The sequence below is a fragment of the Rhineura floridana genome, chromosome 21, assembly GCF_030035675.1.
Source record: "Rhineura floridana isolate rRhiFlo1 chromosome 21, rRhiFlo1.hap2, whole genome shotgun sequence".
Lineage (NCBI taxonomy): Eukaryota > Metazoa > Chordata > Lepidosauria > Squamata > Rhineuridae > Rhineura > Rhineura floridana.
Window position 1 is genome coordinate 11,174,184 of NC_084500.1, and position 22,534 is coordinate 11,196,717.

At 44.3% G+C, this 22,534-nt stretch overlaps 1 protein-coding gene across 3 annotated transcripts in view; it reads right to left on the bottom strand.

Moving 5' to 3' along the window:
* LGALS9 (galectin 9) overlaps positions 1–22,534 on the bottom strand; it is a 39,092-nt gene that overhangs the window by 5,574 nt on the left and 10,984 nt on the right. For 2 of the 3 annotated variants that reach the window (XM_061605041.1, XM_061605042.1), the window contains exons 2-8: positions 18,177–18,265; positions 8,308–8,509; positions 5,536–5,655; positions 4,576–4,614; positions 3,175–3,228; positions 2,523–2,570; positions 1,906–1,994 (exon numbers count right to left, since the gene is read on the bottom strand). In XM_061605041.1, the coding sequence (XP_061461025.1) occupies positions 1,906–1,994; positions 2,523–2,570; positions 3,175–3,228; positions 4,576–4,614; positions 5,536–5,655; positions 8,308–8,509; positions 18,177–18,265 (641 nt within the window). Of the gene's footprint in view, positions 1–1,905; positions 1,995–2,522; positions 2,571–3,174; positions 3,229–4,575; positions 4,615–5,535; positions 5,656–8,307; positions 8,510–18,176; positions 18,266–19,237; positions 19,510–22,534 lie in introns of those variants that run through there. The other variant, XM_061605040.1, reaches the window with a different exon arrangement.

Here is a 22,534-nt window from a genome sequence, read left to right on the forward strand (position 1 = left end):
CGTTCTAAAATGCTGGAGAGCTTTCATCTGGATTTTTTAAAAGAAAATGTCTGCAGAAATGTGGAGAACTGAAGGTTATAAAAACGAGAGAGAACCAAAATTGACAGCTCTTTCCATCCCCACATGCAGCCAACTGAGCATGCATCTAGTAACTGATAGCTGAGCAATACTGGCCATGGCAACCGTGAAAATTGCTTTCAAATGATTTTTCAATGATTGCTTTCAAATGTCTTCAGATATTTTTTTTAAATGTTTGTATTTGATTTTAAATTGTACTGTTGCAACATCTTGCTGTTTGCTCCCCTGGACTCCTTTGAGAGGAGGTACAAGATAGAAATTTAACAAACACACAAATAAATCATTTGGGATCTAGTGTGGTATAGTGGTTAAGGTGTTGGACTACGACCTGGGAGACCGGGGTTTGAATCCCCACACAGCCATGAAGCTCACTGGGTGACCTTGGGCCAGTCTCTGCCTCTCAGCCTCCGAGGGAAGCAATGGTAAACCCCCTCTGAATACTACTTACCATGAAAACCCTCTTCATAGAGTCGCCATAAGTCGGAATCGACTTGGAAGGCAGTCCATTTCCATATTTCCTGAAAACCTATGCTACCTCTGTGAGTCTTTCAGTGGTTGATATACAAATGAAATACCCCTCTGGAATCTGGAGCACAGGAAAGAGGTCATTTATAACTAGTGATGTAGGGGAGGGCACAGGAAACAGGGTCACAGAGAGAAACATAGACCATCGTTTATACCTGAGTATAAACTGACCCTGGGTCTAATTTCCTGTGGGTGAAATGCAGAAAAGTACAGGAGGAAAAGGCACAACCGATGGTACAATAGAAGCCGCGGTAGCTGGCAACTGCGGCAGCTGGTGAGGCAGTGGGCAAGGCAGCTTGTGGGAGGCGGAGCCAAAGGGCCACTGGGGAGGGGGTCAAGGGAGGTGGAGCCAACCTGCTCTGGTTTTCTCCCAGTCTGGCTTATCATTACATGTGACCGTGGCCAGCGATAACGGCTTCCATCCAAGGAAAGGGATGCAAGGGGAGCTCAGAGTTCTGAGAAGGTATTTGGGACTGCTAACTCATTATTCACAGTCCTCATGAGCCCACAATTTCCATGCAACTTTTTTTTTTTAGGGGGGAGGAGAAAAGAACTTTGATATTTCAAATTCCATTAAATTTCAGTCCGACATCCCAACCTGAAAGCCTGATATTACAGGTGTCATGGTTGGATCTCAGCCTTGCCGCTTGCGTGCTCACCGTTTGATGGCTTGCCACAAGTCGTTTCCCCCCAAAAAACATTCCCCACGTACCCCTTGAAAATCGCTGAGGGTCTCAGCGGACCCCTTAATGATTTTTCTGCCTGTTGTCACAACTGCAATGTGCTGTGCTCGATGCTGCAAGGTTTTCTTTTGTTTCTTACACTGTATTTTACTGCAACTTCATAGATTTTAAATTGTTGTACATAAGAAACAACAGAGGCAAAATACAATTAAAAATGGGCATGGTTGTTCAATGTTGACATGCCGCAGACCACCTGAATGAAGCTTGCAGAGTATGGGAATCCTTGGTTTATAAGAAGGGGTTGATAGCTGGTTTTTTAATTTCTCCTTTTGAGGCTTTATTGCTATGTTCTTAACATTGCTTTGTTGTTGAAATTTCTTGTCAATTACGTTGTTTTTAGCTACATCATCTCAGCGGTCTTCTGGACAAACGGTGGTTTAAAATATTTTAATAAATGAAATAATAATATAAAATGAAATCAGAAATGCACATTTTATATATATAAAAAAGAGTAAACATAGGAGACAGACAAGGAAATGCCAACTTGCAATGACACCTCCTTGTTGATATAAACAATTAAGATATAAAACTGACTCACAGGCAGTTACTGGAGCTTTACCTGCAAGCATCAGGAGAGACAGTTCCTGACAGTACAATATTTCTGGATGGGTAAAGGCCTCCAAAGATTGAAGCTCGATAAGGCACAGTCTGGAGAAAGAGAGAAAACAGATGAACAGACGGACACAAAAACATTAGGATACACCTGGCAACAAGCAAGAATTCAAGACCTTTGACCGAAGAACGGTACCCTCCTATCTGGGATGGCCGTCCTACTGAGCGCAGAGCTTCGGGAGGGACGCACATGGAGCGATAAGGGAGGAAGGGGACACCTGCCTAGCCAGCCAGATCAGCCAAATCAACCCTTGCGATCAATGGGGTGTCAGATGTCACAGCCAGATAATCCTCACATCCGAAGTACATATTACAGCCAGCCAAAGGCACTTCAGGAGGGCAGGGTTCCCAGGGCCAGACAGAGAGGACTGGAGGGCCGCATTCAGCCCCTGGGACTGAGGTTCCCTGCTCAAACCACTATAGCTATTCTTGGGTACCATTTGTAAATCTGTGTGTGTGATCGCTGCTGCTTAGAATCCTTTCGGCCCCTGCAAATATATCCCCCATCTACGTGAGAAATCCATCCAATACCATCATCTTGTTGTCACGGGATGGAACACTCACGTAAGTTTGGGTCTGAAAGTACGGTCCAGGTGGAAAAACAGCATTTTGCTACAAAGAGAAAAAAAGAGGTAGAGATAAAATATTTGAAAATGTCTACAGACTGACCAAAAAAAAAGGCATGCAATCCATTTACCCTTGGAAATGGGGCCAGCTTTAGGTTTGAAGGCCGTGCCCCCAGCAAAATGCCCTCTATTTATTTATTTATTACATTTATATACCTGCCCCATGGTCAGTTTACAACAATTAAAAACATTAAAAAATATATATACAAATTTAAAAACACTAGTTTGTTAGGAGTACTGAGAGGAGGCCTCTATTCCCCATCAGAGATACAATTCCCAGAGAGATTTAACAAACCGTCCCTTTTCCCAGGGAACTCTGGGAATCGTAGCTCTGTGAGGGGGAAATCGGGGGTCTCCTATCAACTCCCAGCACCCTGCAGTTCCTAGGATTCCTTGGGAGAAGCCCTGACTGTTTAAAGTGATATGATATTGCTTTAAATGTATAGTGCAGACGGGCCAACATAACATTCTCCCAACAGATTTAATTTCTCCAATAACTTCACCGCCGCCCAAGACAGCAATTGGAAGTTTGGTGGCCTAAGGAGAGAGAGAGGCTCAACAGACAAAAATGGACTCTGTGATAGGCTCACCTGACAGGCTGGCCCAGGCAGGTAAGTCATATTGGTCTGGTAAGGAGAACTGGCCTGGAAACACAAAAGGAAAACTGAAGAGCCACTAGAAGCGCCACTGAGGAGCAGCCACTAGATGGCAGTAGCAGCACACAAAAGGCACACAACAGCTTGGTATTTCATTAGCCCTGATATCATTGGTAGTGCCTCCATGAGGACTAAAGTGGGACTTAACTTTGCACAAAAATAAAATAAATGTGCAAGCTATTTTGCAATGTTAATAAGCCGATCCTATGTATGTTTTACTTGGGAATGTTTTTAATCCGGCTTTGTTCAATGGGACTTGCTTACTGAGATAGTTTTAAATGTATTGATATACTGCCCTCTCATAAAATAACCCAGCAGTGTACAGCAACATAGAAACATTAAAATACCCAATAAAAGCAGGTTAGAGGGATCATTAAAATAACTGGCTACTCAAGAAAATTGTAGACCATTTGGAATTATTTGTAACCCATTCTTTTATTTATAGGGAACCAGTGGTAGCTTGAACGGCTCCTTGAAAGTTCAGAAGAAAACCCGGAGCAGATTCCACTGCCCCAGTGACATGGAGCCACTGCGCGCAACATAATTTTATCCCTGAATTTCAGGTACGTATAACGCTTTTGGCGTTTTCAACAGATATGCCACAGACTGTCTCGCTTTTTCTCTGATGTACGAACATCCCTGTGCCTGTTAGTTTTGTTGGTTTGCATGGAAACAACCTGTAGACTTCCTTTTAAGTCCTGCATTTCCACTTTGATACTAAAACATTTTTTAGAAAAAGTTTTTTTTAGACAAGTGCATAGACCTGTCAGAATAAACAAGTCTTCAAACGTCAGCAACATCTGGAGGGCCAGAGATTTCCCACACCTGCCTTAATTAAACTGGTTCCAAGCCATTTATTATTATTAACATTATTATTATTATTAATTTGTTATTATTAACAACAACAACCCACCAATGATAATAATAATAATCAAAACCACCTACCCTTCACCCTGATGGACCGGGTGGACAACATCAGTTTAAAATACATCATTTAAAACAATGAAAAACAACTTAAAATCACAGTATCACAAAAAATAGGGTGAGTCCAAAAAATGCACACCTCAGGCATCAAAGGGCTTTATATAGCAATAACACCACCTTGAAACCAGCCTGGTAGTGAACTGGCGGACAGGGCAGATCTTTGAGCACGGGGGCGACGTGCTAACAGATTCTCACTACTATCTGAAATGGGTGATGCTGTTTGGACTATCTAAGCAGTGACATTCACCTCCGAACATTGAAAACAGGGGGGCTGGTGTATAAACAAATAAATCAGAAGGGCTTAGAAGGAAAGGAGAGGAGAGGGGAAAGAGGAGGGAGAGGGAACTTTACCATAACTGGTCCTGATCCAGGTGCCGACACGTCTGGAAACTGAAAGGTACGAAATAAAAACATTAGTCCCCATTTCTGTGCAGTTTTAGTCACTCGTACACCAACGGATGGTAAAAAAAACCCTCTGGTTTCACCATTGGGACTGGAAGGACGAAAGTCAGGGAGCCCAACAGTAGGTGGCGCCAGAGCCAATGACAGCAGTGGTGGCTGGTGCCATTGAGATTGATAGGGTGGAAGCCAGGAAGCCCAACAGCAGGTGGCGCCAGAGTCAATGATAGGCAGAGACAACCAATTCGAGTTTTGACTTCATTCTGCTCCTTGCTGACTTGTACAAGGGTTACACTTTCACTTAGCACCAATAAGTGGTTTAGTGTTTTGTGTGAATAATCTTTGCCTGTGTGCGTCTTGAGAACCTTGTGAGCCGCCTTGGAAAGGGGAAGGGTACAAACTGCCTTAAACGCATGCAAGTATATACACCATACATTTAAAGCACATGACTTTTCCCCCAAAGAATATTGGGAATTGTAGTTTGCCCCTCACAGAGTTCCCATTCCCAGCGTCCTTCACAAACTACAGTTCCCAGGATTCTTGGGGGGAAGTAATGTGCTCTAAATGTACAGGGTGTACACAGCATAAACCTCAAATGAATCCAAATTCTGGGAAGCATTCAGAAAGTTTTGAAAATTGGGATGTGGCCTCAAATTTGAGGGGAAATATTGTTTTCAACGAATTCTCATCAAACTTTGAAGGGAGGATGGTGGTACCATTCTGGGCTTACCACCCTCCCACCCCCAAATGATCACTTTTTCTAAAAATCAGAGCAGGGGCATTTCCTGCCTCTACGATCCCCAAACATTTCAAATGTGATCAGCAGAGAGGAGAAAGGATTTGCCACCAACCCATCGCCCATCCTTGTGGCGACCCATTTTCCGGGACAGCCACAGAAACTTGCCCACTTACAGAAGACCCTTGCAAGCTAATGGAAGCCATGTCCAGCTCCCCTGAGACCCCGATGGTGTCCACTTTGGAAATGGGGATCCTGTGTTTGAAGTCCACATAATGCTTTCCGTTCACAACAACCTGGCAACATGGGCGGGGGGGGGAGAGAGAGAGAAAGACAGCCATTTGTAACGCCCATAGCAAAAATAAATTAATGGAACGAAAAATATTGAATACTCACTGTACAACCCACCCAAACCTAAGGAACGTAGGAAGTTGCCTTATCAGGCCCACTGGTCCATCTAGGTCAGTGCAGTCTACACTGGCAGGCAGCAGCTCTTTATGGTTTCAGACAGAGGGCATTCCAAGTAAGGCTGTGCATGCCCCGCCCCAATCCAATTTGTAGCTCTGATTTGTAAATCCAGATCCAGTCCAATCCAGTCTGGGCCTATTCAAATCCCTACCAACCCAATCTGGATCCGAATCCGGATCACGATCCGGATATAACCATTCTCAGGAAATTCCATTCACTTGCATTTCAAAGACAAAACGGCCATAACTTTCTTCTTTGATGATGTAGGGACATGAAATATGGGGACGTGGTAGCCCCATTGAAGGGATTAACCCTGCCAAATATAAAGAGGTAGCTCCAGGCGGTTTCAGGATAGCCACCTTTCAAGTCTGCTTTAAACAAAAAAAAGGATATGTGTGTGAGTGCCTGCTTTAAAGGACTGGCTCAGTCATGGTGACTTTCAAACTCCTATGCTTACCCTGTTCCTTCTTTTAAGATATTGGGGGGGGGAACTGAGGGTTTTTAAAAATTAGGTCTGCAATACTAGTCACAGGCAGGTAGCATCAGCTAATGCTTAAATAACTTAAAGGCTTAAGCAACAGAACAGCTAATCTGGGGGGGGGAGAGAGAGGATGAAATTAAATGAATGGAATGAAGGTTTAGGAAAAATCACCTTTACAATAGCTGCACTCATACACACACACACACAGTGATCTCTAGAAGAAATAGGGCCAAAATGGGGTTGGGTGGGGAACGTGACACTGCCTAGTTTTTAAAGCCCACAAATGAACAAAAAAGGAAGCAGAGTGAGGAAACAAAGGCAGGCTTCTTAGAGAATTGCGAGGGACAGCTAGCCGCACAAGCACGATGACTGGAAAGTTTTCTCCTTGCATTTGCAGGAATACCTGTCCACAAAAGGCAACTTCCCCTCCTTTCCGCCCCCTCTCCTGGCCCCAGTGTGTGGAATTTACAGCCCCTAGCTACTTGCTTTATTAACTCTACATTGCCATGTATCTGTAAGGGAGGCCCTGGGAATGGGCTTGTGACGCCCTTCCCTGGCTCTCCCTGTCAGGTTCCTACCTGCGCGTGGCTACTGCCTGTCACTAGGCACCACCAGGGACTCCACCAGTCCGGACTGTCCTTTTTTATTGTTTCTCTCCCCGCTCTAGCACAGGTCTCAACAGATCCCCCTGCTAGGCAACCACCAGTAACGTCCCAATACTAGTATTCCCAGAGACTCTGAATACTGGTATTGTTATTCTCTTCACCGCTGCCACCATTTCTTACAGTCCCCCTTCAGCCTTGGTCATTACCTTACCCTCCCTTCTGGTCTGTGAAACCCCAGCCAAGGATCAGGCCTTTGGTAAACCAAATTAAGTATTTATTAAAGATAACAAAGCTAACAAGATTAACAAGATTTCTTCTTAAGGCACATAAGCATATGGTTTTACTCAATACTAATCCGAACTCCACCCCCCTCCTTCTCCACTCTCTCCTGGCAAACAACTCTCTCAAACCCCACCAAGCAACCTACTCTTTCTCTTCTCCCCCCAGATTCCACTCTCACTCTTCCTTTTATACGTTCAGCCATTTTAAACACTCAGCCAATCATCTAGCATTCTACTGCCCATTCACTCCCCCTCCTCTTTCACTCCACTTACCATGTATCTTCTAAACAACCAACTCTTACCATATATACATTAATATAGGAACATCACAGGGCTCTCCGCCCTGTAGGAGTGGAAGGGGTCCACGCAGCCCGCCTTGTACTATTGATGCCTGAAGCTGGGATTCCTGCATCGAGCAGCGGGTTGGACTTGATGGCCTTACAGGACCCTTCTAACTCTACTATTCTATGATTCTATGAGAAATAACTCCCGAGGAACATCAATGCGTCTCAGGGTTCGGCCCTTGGCCAAATACGGTCCACAGCCCCGATTCCCAGCCCTACCTGGAGATGCCATTGGAGACTGAACATTTATTTATTATTTTATTTATACCCTGCCCTTCCTTCCAGCAGGAGCCCAGGGCGGCAAACAGAAACACTAAAAACACTTTAAAACATCATAAAAACACCTTAAAATATATTAAAACAAAACAACGTTAAAAACATTAAAAAAAACTTTAAAAACATCTTTTTAAAAAAGGGTTAAAGACATATTAAAAGCAAGTCTAACACAGACGCAGACTGAGATAGGCTTAAAAGGCTTGTTGGAAGAGGAAAGTCTTCGAAAGGCGCCGAAAAGATAGCAGAGATGGCGCCTGCCTAATATATGCGACCTGCAGATGCTCTACCACTGAGCTATGGCTCTTTCCCAAAGACACTTCTGATAATCATAGGGCTCAGTTGTGCCCCAAAGCTGGAGCATCATTTTCATGCTCCACTTCAGCGTATACAGTGTGTTTGCAGGGAGCGAAACTCTCTCCAGCACTACCTAAAGAAGGAGCTATGGTTGGAAAAAATGAACTTTGCCCAAAAATGGGATTTTTCTCTTTAGTACCTGGTAGGAGGTGCTGTTCACAAGAAACTGGATTTCAAACGCTTGCCCTTTGTAGAAAGGCATGTCGTGGTTTCTCTCCTCTTGCTGCCAACTCCCTCTTTCAAATGAATTCCACACCACGCAAGCCTCAGTGAATCGTGGGTTGAAGTGGAAAGCGATGTCGGGTCGAGTCGACTGGCCACACTGGAAGTTGATACAGAAGCTGCAAAGGAATCAAATGTTGTTTTTATGCATTAAATTTCTACCCTGCCCTTCTTCCCAAAGGATCCCGGGGGCGGGGTGCAAACAACTGAAGTAGCAAATATCACACACACACATACATACATATGTGTACAATTCAACTTAAAACAAAACATATTTAAAACATTTAAAAAACAATTTAAAACATCTAAAAATGCATGCCCTCACAAGTCATAATGTCAACGTCTCTGGGCCATCGAATGCCTGGGTCAACACAAACATTTTAAAATGCCTCCTCAGTGTTATATATATATATATATATATATATGAGAGAGAGAGAGAGAGAGAGAGAGAGAGAGAGAGAGAGAGAGTGGTGGCACTGCTAACAGGGCCTCCATTGCTGACCGTAGGGCACAAGATGGTTGATACTGGGGGAGGTGTTTTTTAGGAACCCAGGTCCCAAGCCATTTAGGGCTTTGTACGCTAGCTCTAACATCTTGAACTGGGGCTGCTATCCAGTTTGGCTTGTGTTTATTTTGCATTGTTTGGTTCTGCACTGCTTGTCGATATTTGCTGGATGACACCTTTCCTTCAGCAGTTATAATGTTTGCAGACATTCTATGACGGCACTAGTCAATGAAATGTTCATTTTAACACAATCAGTATGTTCCTAGATGCTACTGAAAATTCACACTGAGAGATTCAGGCAGATGTAGGAGCAACAGAACTCCCTCAGAGCTGACATTTCGTCCTGTGTTGCTCTGCTTACTAAGAGCTGGAGAGCCTTCCTCGATCTGACCATCAGCTGTAAAAAGGTTCAGGTTTTTTCCGAGACTTATTTGGCAATCAAGGCATCTTGTGTGGTATGTGTGTGTTTTGTTGTTGTTGTTATGTGCCTCCAAGTCGACTACGACTTATGGCGACCCTATGAATCAGTGACCTCCAAGAGCATGAACCACCCTGTTCAGATCTTGTAAGTTCAGGTCTGTGGCTTCCTTTATGGAATCAATCCATCTCTTCTTTGGCCTTCCTCTTTTTCTGCTCACTTCTGTTTTTCCCAGCATGATTGTCTTTTCTAGTGAATCCTGTCTTCTCATTATGTGTCCAAAGTATGATAACCTCAGTTTCTTCATTTTAGCTTCTAGTGATAGTTCTGATCTAATTTGTTCTAACACCCAATTATTTGTCTTTTTCACGGTCCATGGTATGTGCAAAGCTCTCCTCCAACACCACATTTCAAATTAGTTGATTTTCCTCTTATCCACATTTTTCATTGTCCAACTTTCGCATCCATACATAGATTGGAAATACCATGGTCTGAATGATCCTGACTTTGGGGTTCAGTGATGCATCTTTGCATTTGAGGACCTTTTCTAGTTCTCTCACAGCTGCCCTCCCCAGTCCTAGCCTTCTTCTGATTTCTTGACTATTGTCTCCCTTTTGGTTAATGACTGTGCCGAGGTATTGATAATCCTTGACAAGTTCTATGTCCTCGTTGTCAACTTTAAAGTTACATAAATCTTCTGTTGTCATTACTTTAGTCTTCTTGACAATCAGCTGTAGTCCTGCTTTTGTGCTTTCCTCTTTAACTTTCAACAGCAATCATTTCAGATCATTAGTGGTTTCTGCTAGTAGTATGGTATCATCTGCATATCTTAAATTATTGATATTTCTCCCTCCAATTTTCACACCTCCTTCATCTTGGTCCAATCCTGCCTTCCGTATATGTTCTGCATATAAATTTAAAAAATTGGGTGATAAAATACACCCCTGTCTCACACCCTTTCTGATTGGGAACCAATTGGTTTCTCCATATTCATAGAATCATAGAATAGTAGAGTTGGAAGGGGCCTATAAGGCCATCGAGTCCAACCCCCCGCTCAATGCAGGAATCCAAATCAAAGCATTCCCGACAGATGGCTGTCCAGCTGCCTCTTGAATGCCTCCAGTGTCGGAGAGCCCACTACCTCTCTAGGTCATTGGTTCCATTGTCATATGGCTCTAACAGTTAGGAAGTTTTTCCTGATGTCCAGTCGAAATCTGGTTTCCTGCAACTTGAGCCCATTATTCTGTGTCCTGCACTCTGGGACGATCGAGAAGAGATCCCAGCCCTTCTCTATGTGAAAACCTTTCATGTACTTGAAGAGCGCTATCATATCTCCCCTCATTCTTCTCTTCTCCAGGCTAAACATGCCCAGTTCTATCAGTCTCTCCTCATAGGACTTGGTTTCCAGTCCCCTAATCATCCTTGTTGCCTTCCTCTGAACCTGTTCCAGTTTGTCTCCATCCTTCTTGAAGTGCGGAGACCAGAACTGGACGCAGTACTCAAGATGAGGCCTAACCAGTGCTGAATAGAGGGGAACTAATACTTCACGCGATTTGGAAACTATACTTCTGTTAATGCAGCCTAAAATAGCATTTGCCTTTTTTGCAGCCATATTGCACTGTTGGCTCATATTCAACTTGTGATCAACGACAATTCCAAGATTTTTCTCACATGTCGTATTGTTGAGCCAAGTATCCCCTATCTTATAACTGTGCATTTGGTTTCTTTTTCCTAAGTGTAGAACTTTGCATGTATACCAGTTGAATTTCATTCTGTTGTTTTCAGCCCAATGCTCCAGCCTATCAAGGTCCCTTTGAATTTTGTTTCTGTCTTCCACGGTATTAGCTATGCCCCCCAACTTTGTATCATCTGCAGATTTGATAAGCATGCTTTGTACCTCCTCATCCAAGTTGTTAATAAAAATGTTAAAGAGCACTGGGCCCAGGACTGAGCCCTGTGGTACCCCACTCATTACTTCCGCCCAGTTGGAGAAGTAACCATTGATAAGCACTCTTTGAGTAAGATTCTGGAGCCAACTGTGGACCCACCTGATAGTTGTTCCATCCGGCCCACATTTAGCTAGCTTGCTAATCAGAATATCATGGGACACTTTGTCAAAAGCTTTGCTGAAGTCAAGATATATTATGTCCACAGCATTCCCACAGTCTACAAGGGAGATTACCCGATCAAAAAATGAGATGAGATTAGTTTGGCCGGATTTGTACTTCATAAATCCATGTTGGCTCCTAGTAATCACTGCATTATTTTCAAGGTGCTTACAGATTGACTGCTTTATAATCTGCTCCAGAGTTTTTCCAGGGATTGATGTTAGGCTGACTGGTCTGTAGTTCCCCGGTTCCTCCTTCTTGCCCTTTTTGAAGATAGGGACAACATTAGCTCTCCTCCAGTCATCCGGCACTTCACCAGTCCTCCATGATTTCGCAAAGATAATAGCGGTTCTGAGAGTTCTTCAGCCAGTTCCTTCAATACTCTAGGATGCAGTTTATCGGGCCCTGGAGATTTGAACTCATTCAAAGTGATTAGGTATTCCATGACCATTTGTCTATCAATCTCAAGCTCCAATCCTGCCCCTTCTACTTCATGTTTCCCGGGAGGGTTATAGACCCTTTTTTGGGAGAAGACTGAGCCAAAGTAGGAATTGAACAGTCTGCCTTTTCTTTGTCTGTTATCATTTTGCCATCCTCATTGAGTAGCTGTCCACCATTTCTTTTCTTTGTCTTTTACTATGGATGTACCTGAAGAAAGCTTTTTTGTTGCTTTTAGCTTCCCTCACTAACCTCAGTTCATTCTCAGCTTTAGCCTTCCTGACACCATCCCAGCAATTCCGTGATACCTGCCTGTACTCTTCCTTTGTGGCCTGGCCTTCTTTCCACTTCCTGCATGTGTCCTTTTTTGTTTTCAGGTCATCTCTAAGCTTTTTGTGAAGCCACATTGGCTTCTTCTGCTGTTTCCCCCCTTTTTTCCTTGTTGAAATTGCTTGCCATTGCGCTTTTAGAATTTCCTTTTTTAGAAACTCCCACCCATCTTGGACTCCTTTTCTCATTAGGGTGGCTTGCCATGGAACAGTGCTTACAGTAGCCTTTTGTCCAGAGTATAGGTTGCACATCAGGACAATCAGATGCTGTGGCACCCCCATTTCTTTTAAAGCATTCCATCGTTTTTCATGATCTACACAGTCAAAGGCTTTGCTGTAATCTATAAAGCACAGGGTGATTTCCTTCTGAAATTCCTTGGTCCATTCCATCATCCAACATATATTTGTAATATGACCTCTAGTGCCTCTTCTCTTTCTAAATCCAGCTTGGACGTCTGGCATTTCTCGCTCCGTATATGGTAACAGCCTTTGTTGTAGAATCTTGAGCATTATTTTACTTGTATAGGATATTAAAACAATAGTTTGATAATTACTGCATTCCCTGGGATCCCCTTTCTTTGGAATTGGGATATATATTGAACGCTTCCAGTCTGTGGGCCATTGTTTAGTTTTCCATATTTCTTGACAAATTTTTGTCAAAATTTGGACTGATTCAGTCTCAGTAGCTTGTAGCAACTCTATCGGTATGCCATCTATTCCTGGTGATTTGTTTCGTCCAAGTATTTTAAGAGCAGCTTTCACCTCACATTGTAAAATTTCTGGTTCTTCATCATACGGTTCCTCCGTGAATGAATCTGTCATCCTTGCGTCTCTTTTACAGAATTCTTCGGTGTATTGGAGTGCGTGCTAAATTTCAGCTTTCTGCGTGCGTATGTGTTACTGTTTCTCCACAGTTTGGGAGAAGGGTCGTAGCTCTGTGGAAGAGTCTCTGCCTTGCATGCAGAAGGTCCCCGGTTCAATCCCCAATAGCATCTCCAGGTAGGGCTGGGAGAGGACACTGCCTGAAAATGTGGAAAGCTGCTGCCAGACAGAGTAGGCAATACTAAGTTTGATGGACCACATGTGTCTGACTCAATATAAGGCATCTTGCTCTGTTCCCCTTTGGAAGGACAGATCCACAAATACGCAATCCCACTTTCAATACCCACCTGCAAAAGTTTTGGGGCAGACAGGCTGCTTCGCTTCCAACCGGTACATGTCCGGTAACTTCCTGCTGAAGCCCTGCAACTTTCCATACCACAAGTGTTCCAGATAGGTTTTCGGGGTCCCTCTCTTGTTGCTCTACAGCATAAGAGTGTCCCTTCAGACAGCAATGATGCTGTAGCACTTGGGGAAGCATTGCAGAATAACGCATAAGGCAGAATGATGTGTGGACGGTCCAGTAGAAATCCATCACTAATGTATCAATGACATGTTGCAGAACACACTTGCAAAAAAAGCACCAGTCGTGGGCACGGGGGGAGGAATCTATGTGCATATTAAGTTTCAGCTTTTGGGATGGTGTGCAATTAGATTAGTCCTTACAAGATCTGAGCAGGGTGGTTCATGACAGATGCTCTTGGAGGTCACTGATTCATGGGGTCGCCATAAGTCATAATCGACTTGAAGGCACATAACAACAACAAATTTGAGAGCACATATCATAGTCTTGTTCTGTGAGAGAGATGTCTTTGCGTCCCACTTTCAGAATTCTCTGGTAGAAACCAAACTGATTTTGTTGAAGGACGCTCGTTCAGAGCTGTCCTATTTAGCAGGACCATTCAATGCAGAAAAGCTATGCGATGCCAAATATTTGTGTGGATGCCACACAACATGGCCTCTGAAAAAGCAAGAGGAAGTTTTCAGCATGCTTGGGCAAACCACAGCCAGTGTGGTGTAATGGTTAATGGTGTAATGGAAGAACAGGGTTCGAATCCCCACACAGCCATGAAGCTCACTGGGTGATCTTGGGCCAGTCACTGTCTCTCAGCCTAACCTGCCTCACAGGGTTGTTGTGAGGATAAAATGGAGAGGAGAGCACCATGTACCACCTTGAGCTCCTAGAGGAAAGGTGGGTTATAAATGTGAGAAATAAATAAACCACAAAATTTGCAGAAGTAGAAAAAAAAATTAGGCAGCGAAAAGCCATGAATGGGCACCCCCCTCAAAAAAAGCACAGTGAGGACTTAGCATGTTTTGTGGTCATGGAATGCTGAATGTTTTGGGGGAAGGGAAATGCAAAAATCAAATGGGGGTGAGATTTTTGTTATTTTCCTTTTACACTGTTGGTATTCAAGAGGAGGTGACGTAACTCAGAAGGACATTTTGCATACAGAAGATCACAAGTTTAATTCCTACTATCTCCGCTTAAAAGCATCAAGTGATGAGCAGGACCTTTGCCTGAAATCCTAAAAAGCTGCTGCCAGTCAGAGTAGATCATATTGGGTGCAATGGACAAAGAGTCTGATCTGCAACAAGTCAACTTCCCATGTCCCACAATAATAATAGTAACAATAATGAGGATTAGTAACTTGTGCATGCTTATTTGCGAGGCCTCAAGCCTGCCTGAAAGTCATATTCCCTTCCCAGAAGGCTTTCCCACAAATACCTGTGTTATTGGCTGTGGTTACTCAGTGCTGTGGAAAGGCACTTTGGACAAGTTCAGAGATGTTATTGTTTTTGTTACGACTTCACATGTGTTCCAAGATAGTCCCAATATTTCGGAAACAGATTCTGGGTCTGTTGGGAGGGGTCTAACCATCATACAAATGTTGGCATGAGGCCTAGTAGTTTTCCATCAAGTCTGAAAGTTTTGAAAGTTAAGAGGAGTTATGTCTTTGCCAGTCTGGGAACGGACAGTGAAGGTCGTTGTTATGGTAACCATCAAGATATAGACTGGGAAAGTTCTAACAGAGTCTGAGATGTTGTTCTTCTGCATCATGCCTCTGACCTGAGAGGCTGTCTTACTTTTGCTTTTGAAGAGAAATGTGCTGTAGAGCTAGAGGGGGGGGGAACTGCTGAAAAGCCTTAATGTCTTTGAATAAAGACTCTTAACATGCTCTAATGCTCTGAAGAAGTTTCTTGCTCAACTTAACTCCAACGTAATGTATGCTGTTTCACGCAACAACGCACACACGCCAACAGGGGTTATGGATCCAGATCCACAGCGCATTACACGGGAGTAAGTTGCTGGTCTGAACGGCAGACGGAGTTCCAGAGAGGGCAGCTTGATTGATTGAACCAGACGGAGGTGAGCAACATGGCTGTAAACCTGTCTGGGGGAGGCTTGCCGATGGAATGGCTTAATGAAAAGAATTATGGCAGCTGGAAGCCGAGAATGCGGGCTTTGCTGATAACAGAGGATTTGTGGGACATTGTTGATGGAAACCCCCCGGCGGTACCGACCACGGCCTGGAAGCGTTGAGACCAGAGGGTGCAGGCGTTTATAATCTTGGCTCTATCGGATTCTCAACTGATGTGTGTGAGAGATGAGCCATCGGCTAAACAGATGTGGGACGCGTTGCAGGATTTGTCCCAGGAATGGCAGCGGAGGCAGGAGGCGCAGAGAGCCCAGCCGGTGGAAGCTGTCAGAAGCAAGGAGAAACATGCCGTGCCGAAGGATAATAAACAGGAGCAGCAACAGAGGCTGAAGGCTTGTTTTGTTTGCGGAGATCGACGACATCTCCAGCGGGATTGTCCAGTCAAGCGAAACTCCAGGGACGGAGGCTTGAAGCAGGGAAGTGTGAACTTTGTTTGTAAACAGAAGTCTAAAGACTTGGATCAAATTAACTGGCTGCTTGACAGCGGAGCAAACCATATATTAATTAAAGACAGATGTTTGTTTTACACTTCAGAAGAAGTGAAAGACTTTGTTTTACTTGCTGATGGATCGCGTAAGAATGTTGAAGCCCGTGGTCTGGTGAAGTTTGACAAGCTTGGAATAATGTCAGACTGTTTGTTTGTTCCGGAATTGGCTCATAATATTTTATCAGTGAGCAAACTGGTGAGTTGTAATTATTCAATTTTGTTCCATAAAGACCAATGTTTTGTAATGAGGGGAGATGCAGTGTGCATGCAGGGAAGCCTTAATGATTCACAGTTTGTAATAAAGAGCAGTCAAGCAGGGTGTGCTGTGTTAAACGCTGAGGCACAGGTACATCAGGGCTGCGTCCATGAATGGCATCAAAGGCTGGGGCATGCAAACCTTGACACAATAAAGAAAACCCCTTTGCACAGTGAAAACATGTGTTTAAGAGATTGTGGTCAGTTAATGGATTGTGATTCTTGTAATCAAGCTAAAATGACTATTGCACCAATAAACCGGGAGGCTGAGAGAACCACAACAGCTCCCTACCAGCTAGTACATGTTGATTTAGCAGGGCCAATAAATGCTTCACGAGGAGGTGCGAAATTCTTCATGGTACTGGTAGATGATTTTTCAAGATTTTGTCATGTTTTTTCTGTTAAAGCATAAAAGTGAAGCTGAGCAGAAGCTGAAACTGTTCATTAAGAGAATCGAAACTCAACACGGTGTCACGGTGGGGGCTATACGCTCGGACCAAGGTGGGGAATTCACGAGTAAAGCATTAAGTGACTTTCTGGAGAGTAAGGGAATAAACCAGAATTTCACTGCTCCACACAGCCCGTTTTCCAATGGAACTGCTGAGAGAAAAAATAGGGTGCTTGGGGAGGCAATGAGAGCCATGCTGCTGGATTGCAGTTTAGGGAATTCTTTCTGGGCAGAAGCAATTCTTTATGCGAATTACATTCACAACAGGGTGTTACACAGTGCTATTGGAATGTCTCCTTATGAGAAACTTACTGGCAGAAAGCCTAGAATACAACACATTCAAAAATTCGGGGCAAGGTGCTGGATCCACATTCCACAGGGAAAAAGGAGGGGCAAGCTTGCGCCCAGAGCACAGCAAGGTTTTGTTTTGGGATTTCAGAATGCATATTTCAGAGTTTGGTGTCCAGAAACACAGCAGTTAATTCTGAGCAGAAGCATTAAAGTCTCAGAAAAGCCTTGGGATCAAAGGCAAACAGTCATTCTCACAGGGTCAAATGACACACAATCACAAACATTTAAGCCAGATTTTGACATTAAAGTGGAAGGTACACAAATTCCTCTCAGAGATGCTTTGAATGAGCTCATTTGTGGAAAACGCAGATCAAAGAAACGAAAAGCAGAGGAAATGGATGATCCTGGGCACGCGGTGCCAAGCACAAGCACAAATGGGGGGCAGAGATAGCCGAAGCTCTGGTTCCTTTAAGACGCTCCACGAGAGCGAATTTAGGCAAACCGCCTGACAGATTTACTGTGGGATTAATAACAAGTCCTGGAATGAATAAAGTTGTAGACATGGATCCTGAGACACTTTATTTGACATGTGTACAACCAAAGTTTGAGTGAATAAAGTTTGAACTGTACTGAGATGTAATTTTGAACTGTACTGAACTGCAAATGTATGATGCAATGTACTGAAATGTATTGCAAGAGGTACTGTAGAAATGTATTACTGTATGAAGATGTATTGCTGAGATTTCTTTGAAATTGACAGACATGATGAGAAAAAGGGGGGCTTGTTGGCATGAGGCCTAGTAGTTTTCCATCAAGTCTGAAAGTTTTGAAAGTTAAGAGGAGTTATGTCTTTGCCAGTCTGGGAACGGACAGTGAAGGTCGTTGTTATGGTATCCATCAAGATATAGACTGGGAAAGTTCTAACAGAGTCTGAGATGTTGTTCTTCTGCATCATGCCTCTGACCTGAGAGGCTGTCTTACTTTTGCTTTTGAAGAAAAATGTGCTGTAGAGCTAGAGGGGGGGGAAACTGCTGAAAAGCCTTAATGTCTTTGAATAAAGACTCTTAACATGCTCTAATGCTCTGAAGAAGTTTCTTGCTCAACTTAACTCCAACGTAATGTATGCTGTTTCACGCAACAATGCACACACGCCAACAACAAACACACCCACAAGCATGACTACCCACCTTTTACAGGATGTAAGAACACTTCCAGAAACCAACACCTTCAGCCCATCTCGGAGTCCACCATAAATTGGACCAGTAAATGGAAGTGACTAGAAAGAGAGAGAGAGAGAGAGAGAGAGAGAGAGAGAGAGAGAGAATAAATAAAATGTGGATTCCCTTCCCACTGAGTTTGTTTTACATTCCTGCAGTGAGTGCATGTTTGCAAACTATTGTAGTGTGCTTGCAAAACACAAAATCTTGCAAAAATCTTTCTTTCAGTATGAACATACACGCAACTCGACATATGCTGCGGGTTTTGGCCTCAGCTAGTCATAAAATTTTGGAAACAGATTCTGGGTTTGTTGGGAGGGGTCTAACCCCACACACAAAAATTTGACTGACAAACAAAATGCTAGTTCTATGGTCTGTCTTGTTCCATTCCTCCAGCCTCATCATCAAGAGTGCTGACTACCTTTAAAACAACCCATCCCTCTTTTCAGGGAACTCTGGAAACTGTAACTCTGTGAGGGGAATAGGGGGTTTCCTAACAACTCCCAGCACCCTTAACAAACTACAGTTCCCAGGATTCTTTGGGGAAAGCCATGACTTTAAAGTGGGATGATACTGTGTGAAATGCACAGTGCAGATGGGCCTAAGGCTGCCTGCACACCACATCTTTAAAGCACATTCAAAATACCCCCCCAAAAAAAGAATCCTGGGAACTGTAGTTTTTTAAGCGTGCTAGGAATTGTACATCTGTGATTATGTGTACTCAGCCTAACACTGAAATGCCCTTGCCTCCTACCTTGAGTATACCTGCTGATTTGCAAATTCACTCAAGTAGGGAAAGAACCTTCTGGAGAAGTAATTTCCTGGTTCACCCAGAGAAGCTACTTTTAAACACCCCCCAGGGACAAAAGTGAGCAAGTGGGAAAACCAAGACTTTAATGTAGCTGGGATTTGACACCACTGTGTCTGCTCCAGCCACCTCACCCCCCAAAAAAAAGATAGCAGAAAAGGAAAACATACTTGCATTTTTATTTAGTGTGAAATATTTTTAAAATATATATTTTTAAACCCACACGTTTCAAACAAATGTTCTCCGCTGTCCCCATATCGCAGGTGGAAGGGAGCATTGCTGGGAGATAATGGCTTATGACAACCCTGCAGTGTAGGGCAGGCACCAAGTGGTTTACAGGAGCCCTGCAGTGTGGTCCAGAGGTCTTTGCAGGTTGGAAGCTGGGCTGAAGCTGAGAGAGTAAATTGCAGCAACCCTGCAGTGTTAGCCCTTGCTGCTGTTTCAACACTTCCAGCTGGGATGAGATGTAGATACAACAGCCCTGAAGTGTAGTTCACTGATATATCTCTGCAGCCAACCGGGGCAGTTGTAAGGCAGCCCTGCAATGGAGTTTGCTATTAATACTGCAGGGTAGAGGTTTGGATCCCCAGTCAAAATTCCCCCATATACCTTGCACATTAGAGCACAGTTCAATCTACATAAAAGGCCAGATCTGCTTCAGGGCCAGTTCTAGTACTCCTAAGCATGCAGAAGCCTCATCCTCTATTGGCATGCACGTAAACTGGTTGCACCTTTAATTTTAAGTGTTCACAAACAAACAAAATTAATTAATTAAATTTTGCACGTGAGGTAAGACCCAAGTCAGAGCAGGCACTAGCAACTTCTGTGCTAACTTTTGCTTTTTTCAGCCCCCTCACCCATACCTGCTGCTGCGTACACACAGATGTACAATTAAAGCACATTTAAAGGATGTGTCTCTCCCCCCCCCAAGAATCCTAGGAATTGTAGCTGACCCTCACAGAACTACAAGTCCCAGCACCCTTAATAAACTACAGTTTCAAGGATTCTTTGGGGGAAGTCATGCTCTTCAAATGTACGGTGTGTACGAAGCAACATTTTGTTGCAGAGCCCAGGTTATAATTAATAATCGGCACCAGGTAAAACTGCAACTTCACCACTATATCTGTTCCATAAGCATTTATCCCAAGGAGCTCAGGTGGCCCCAGGCTACTCTACTTGCAGCAATGATTCATACAGATGCCAAAGATCATTAAGAGGATTACCATTCACTTTCCCTCAAGCGTGCAATTTGACACTTGCCTGGCACTCAGTTGGTGAACAGGCAAATGCCAATGACACATGCTCAGATCCTGCTGGATCAAAGGTCCGTCTAATCTACCCTGCATCCAGTTTCCCACGGTGGGTCAGGGGTGCCCACAAGCAGGGTAGAAATGCAACAACCCTCCCCTGTTCCTCCCCAAGCAACAGGTATTCAGAAGCGCACTGTCCCTAAACGTGGAGGTTCCGTTTAGCTAATCACCACTGATAAGACTTCTCCTCCTCTGTGAGTTTGTCAAATCCCTTTTAAAAGCCAAGGAAACCAGTGGCAATCACCACACCCTGTGGTGGCAATTTCCATAATTTAATTCTGTCAATTACTGTTCTGGGGTGGTGTTGACTCTTGCAGATGCCTTAGCAGTACGCTGCATATTCCTGGCTGGGAGTCCTTGCTTTTCTGCAACTGGGACTGTATGGCAGCTGTCATAGCGCTGCGCTATATTTCCTGGCTGGGCATCCCCTCTCTTCTGCAGCCGGGACTGTAGGGCAGCTGCTCTGGCGCTGCATTGCATATTCCTGGTTGGGAGCCCCTTCTCTTCTGCAGTCAGGACTGTGTTACTGGGACAAAAAAAATTGATCATATAACACCTTTCCTGGCCCAGCTGCACTGGCTACCAATATGTTTCCGGGCCAGATTCAAAGTGTTGGTTCTTACCTATAAAGCCCTTAACGGCATCGGACCGCAATACCTTGCGGAACGCCTCTCCCGCTATGTACCTACCCGGTCGCTGCGCTCGACGTCGAAGGCCCTTCTCCGTGTCCCAACGCAGAACGATAACTAGAGCTAGGGCCTTCTCAGTGGTGGCCCCCGAACTATGGAACGCCCTCCCTGATGAGATACGCCTGGCGCCTTCTTTGTTATCTTTTCGGCACCAGGTAAAGACCTACCTCTTCGCCCAGGCATTTTAAAAATTTAAAAATTTGAATTTAAAATTGAAAATTTTTAATTATGTTTTATTGTGTATTGAATTTACATCCACTTGTATTTTAACCTGTTTTATTATGCTGTACACCGCCCTGGGAGCTTATTGCTATAGGGCGGTCTAAAAATGTAATAAAATAAATAAATAAATAAAATCATAGTGCTGCTCTGTATATTCCTGGGCTCCAGACAAGATTATGCAGCCCTCCAGATGTTGCTGGACTCCAACTCCCATCATCTGTCGCCACTGGCCAGGCTGGGTGGGGCTGGTGGAAGTTGGAGCCAAACAGAATCTGGAGGGTGCCATGTTGAGGCTAAGCGGGCCTGGGTTCGAGAAGGAATGGGAAACCCCAGACATGCCACTTTGTGTGCCGTGGAAGGAAGGTAGGATAAACAATGTTGGCTGGCGGCCACTGGACCTGGTGGGACGGCCAAGGAGGAGTCACCTGTGGTGGGTTTTCTCCCCATTCTCGTCCCTTGCAAAGAAACTGTGGACACCTAAGCATCGCTGTAGTTAAAACAGTGGCAGGACCAGCCTTCCAGGGGGATAAATAACTTGAAGCAGCAGGCTGCAAGGAAGTGCCATCTCCACTTGCAGCTGATTTCATGGGCTGGGCTGGACCCCATGCCACTCGCAGAAGCTTTCTGAACCAGCTGCCCTGCGAGGAGGAGCAGGGAGACCATCTGCTCTGGGAATAATCTATCAACTCCCAATGAGCTTTACCTGTCATGGCGAGAGTGGAACACTGGAAGCTGCCTTATACAGATTCAGACTAGTTGGTCCATGTAGCTCAGTACTGTCTACACTGACTGGCAGCGGCTCTCTAGGATTTCAGAGAGGATTTTCTCCTAGCCTTTTCTGGAGATGCTGGGTATTGAACCTGGGACCTTCTGCATGCAAGGCGGATGCTCTACCCACTGAGCTATGGCCCTTCCCCAAAGTGATAAGATTCCAGCAGATTCTCTAACTAGGTCCCATAAAGCCAAGGCTGCACCTTAGCAAAACTCCACAACTTCCAGCTGCATTGCAGACCGTTGGAACATCAGGCGATTTTTACAAACTTTGTTGTTTGAAAACTTTGAGCATCCTGCTTTCATGCCACCTGGTTGCTATAAGATCCTTGTAACCTCAAGAATCTGGTGCTTGCATTTGCTTATTCCCCCACCCCCCTTCCCTCCTCAGCCTTTTTTCTTTTTGTGTCCTGTCTTTTTAAGATCATAAGCCTGAGGGGCAATGCTGTCTTTTGTTTTTGTTTTAATCTACAAATGGCTCCGGGCACCTTTGCAGCTGAAGAGCAGGGGAGAAATGCTTTAAGTAAG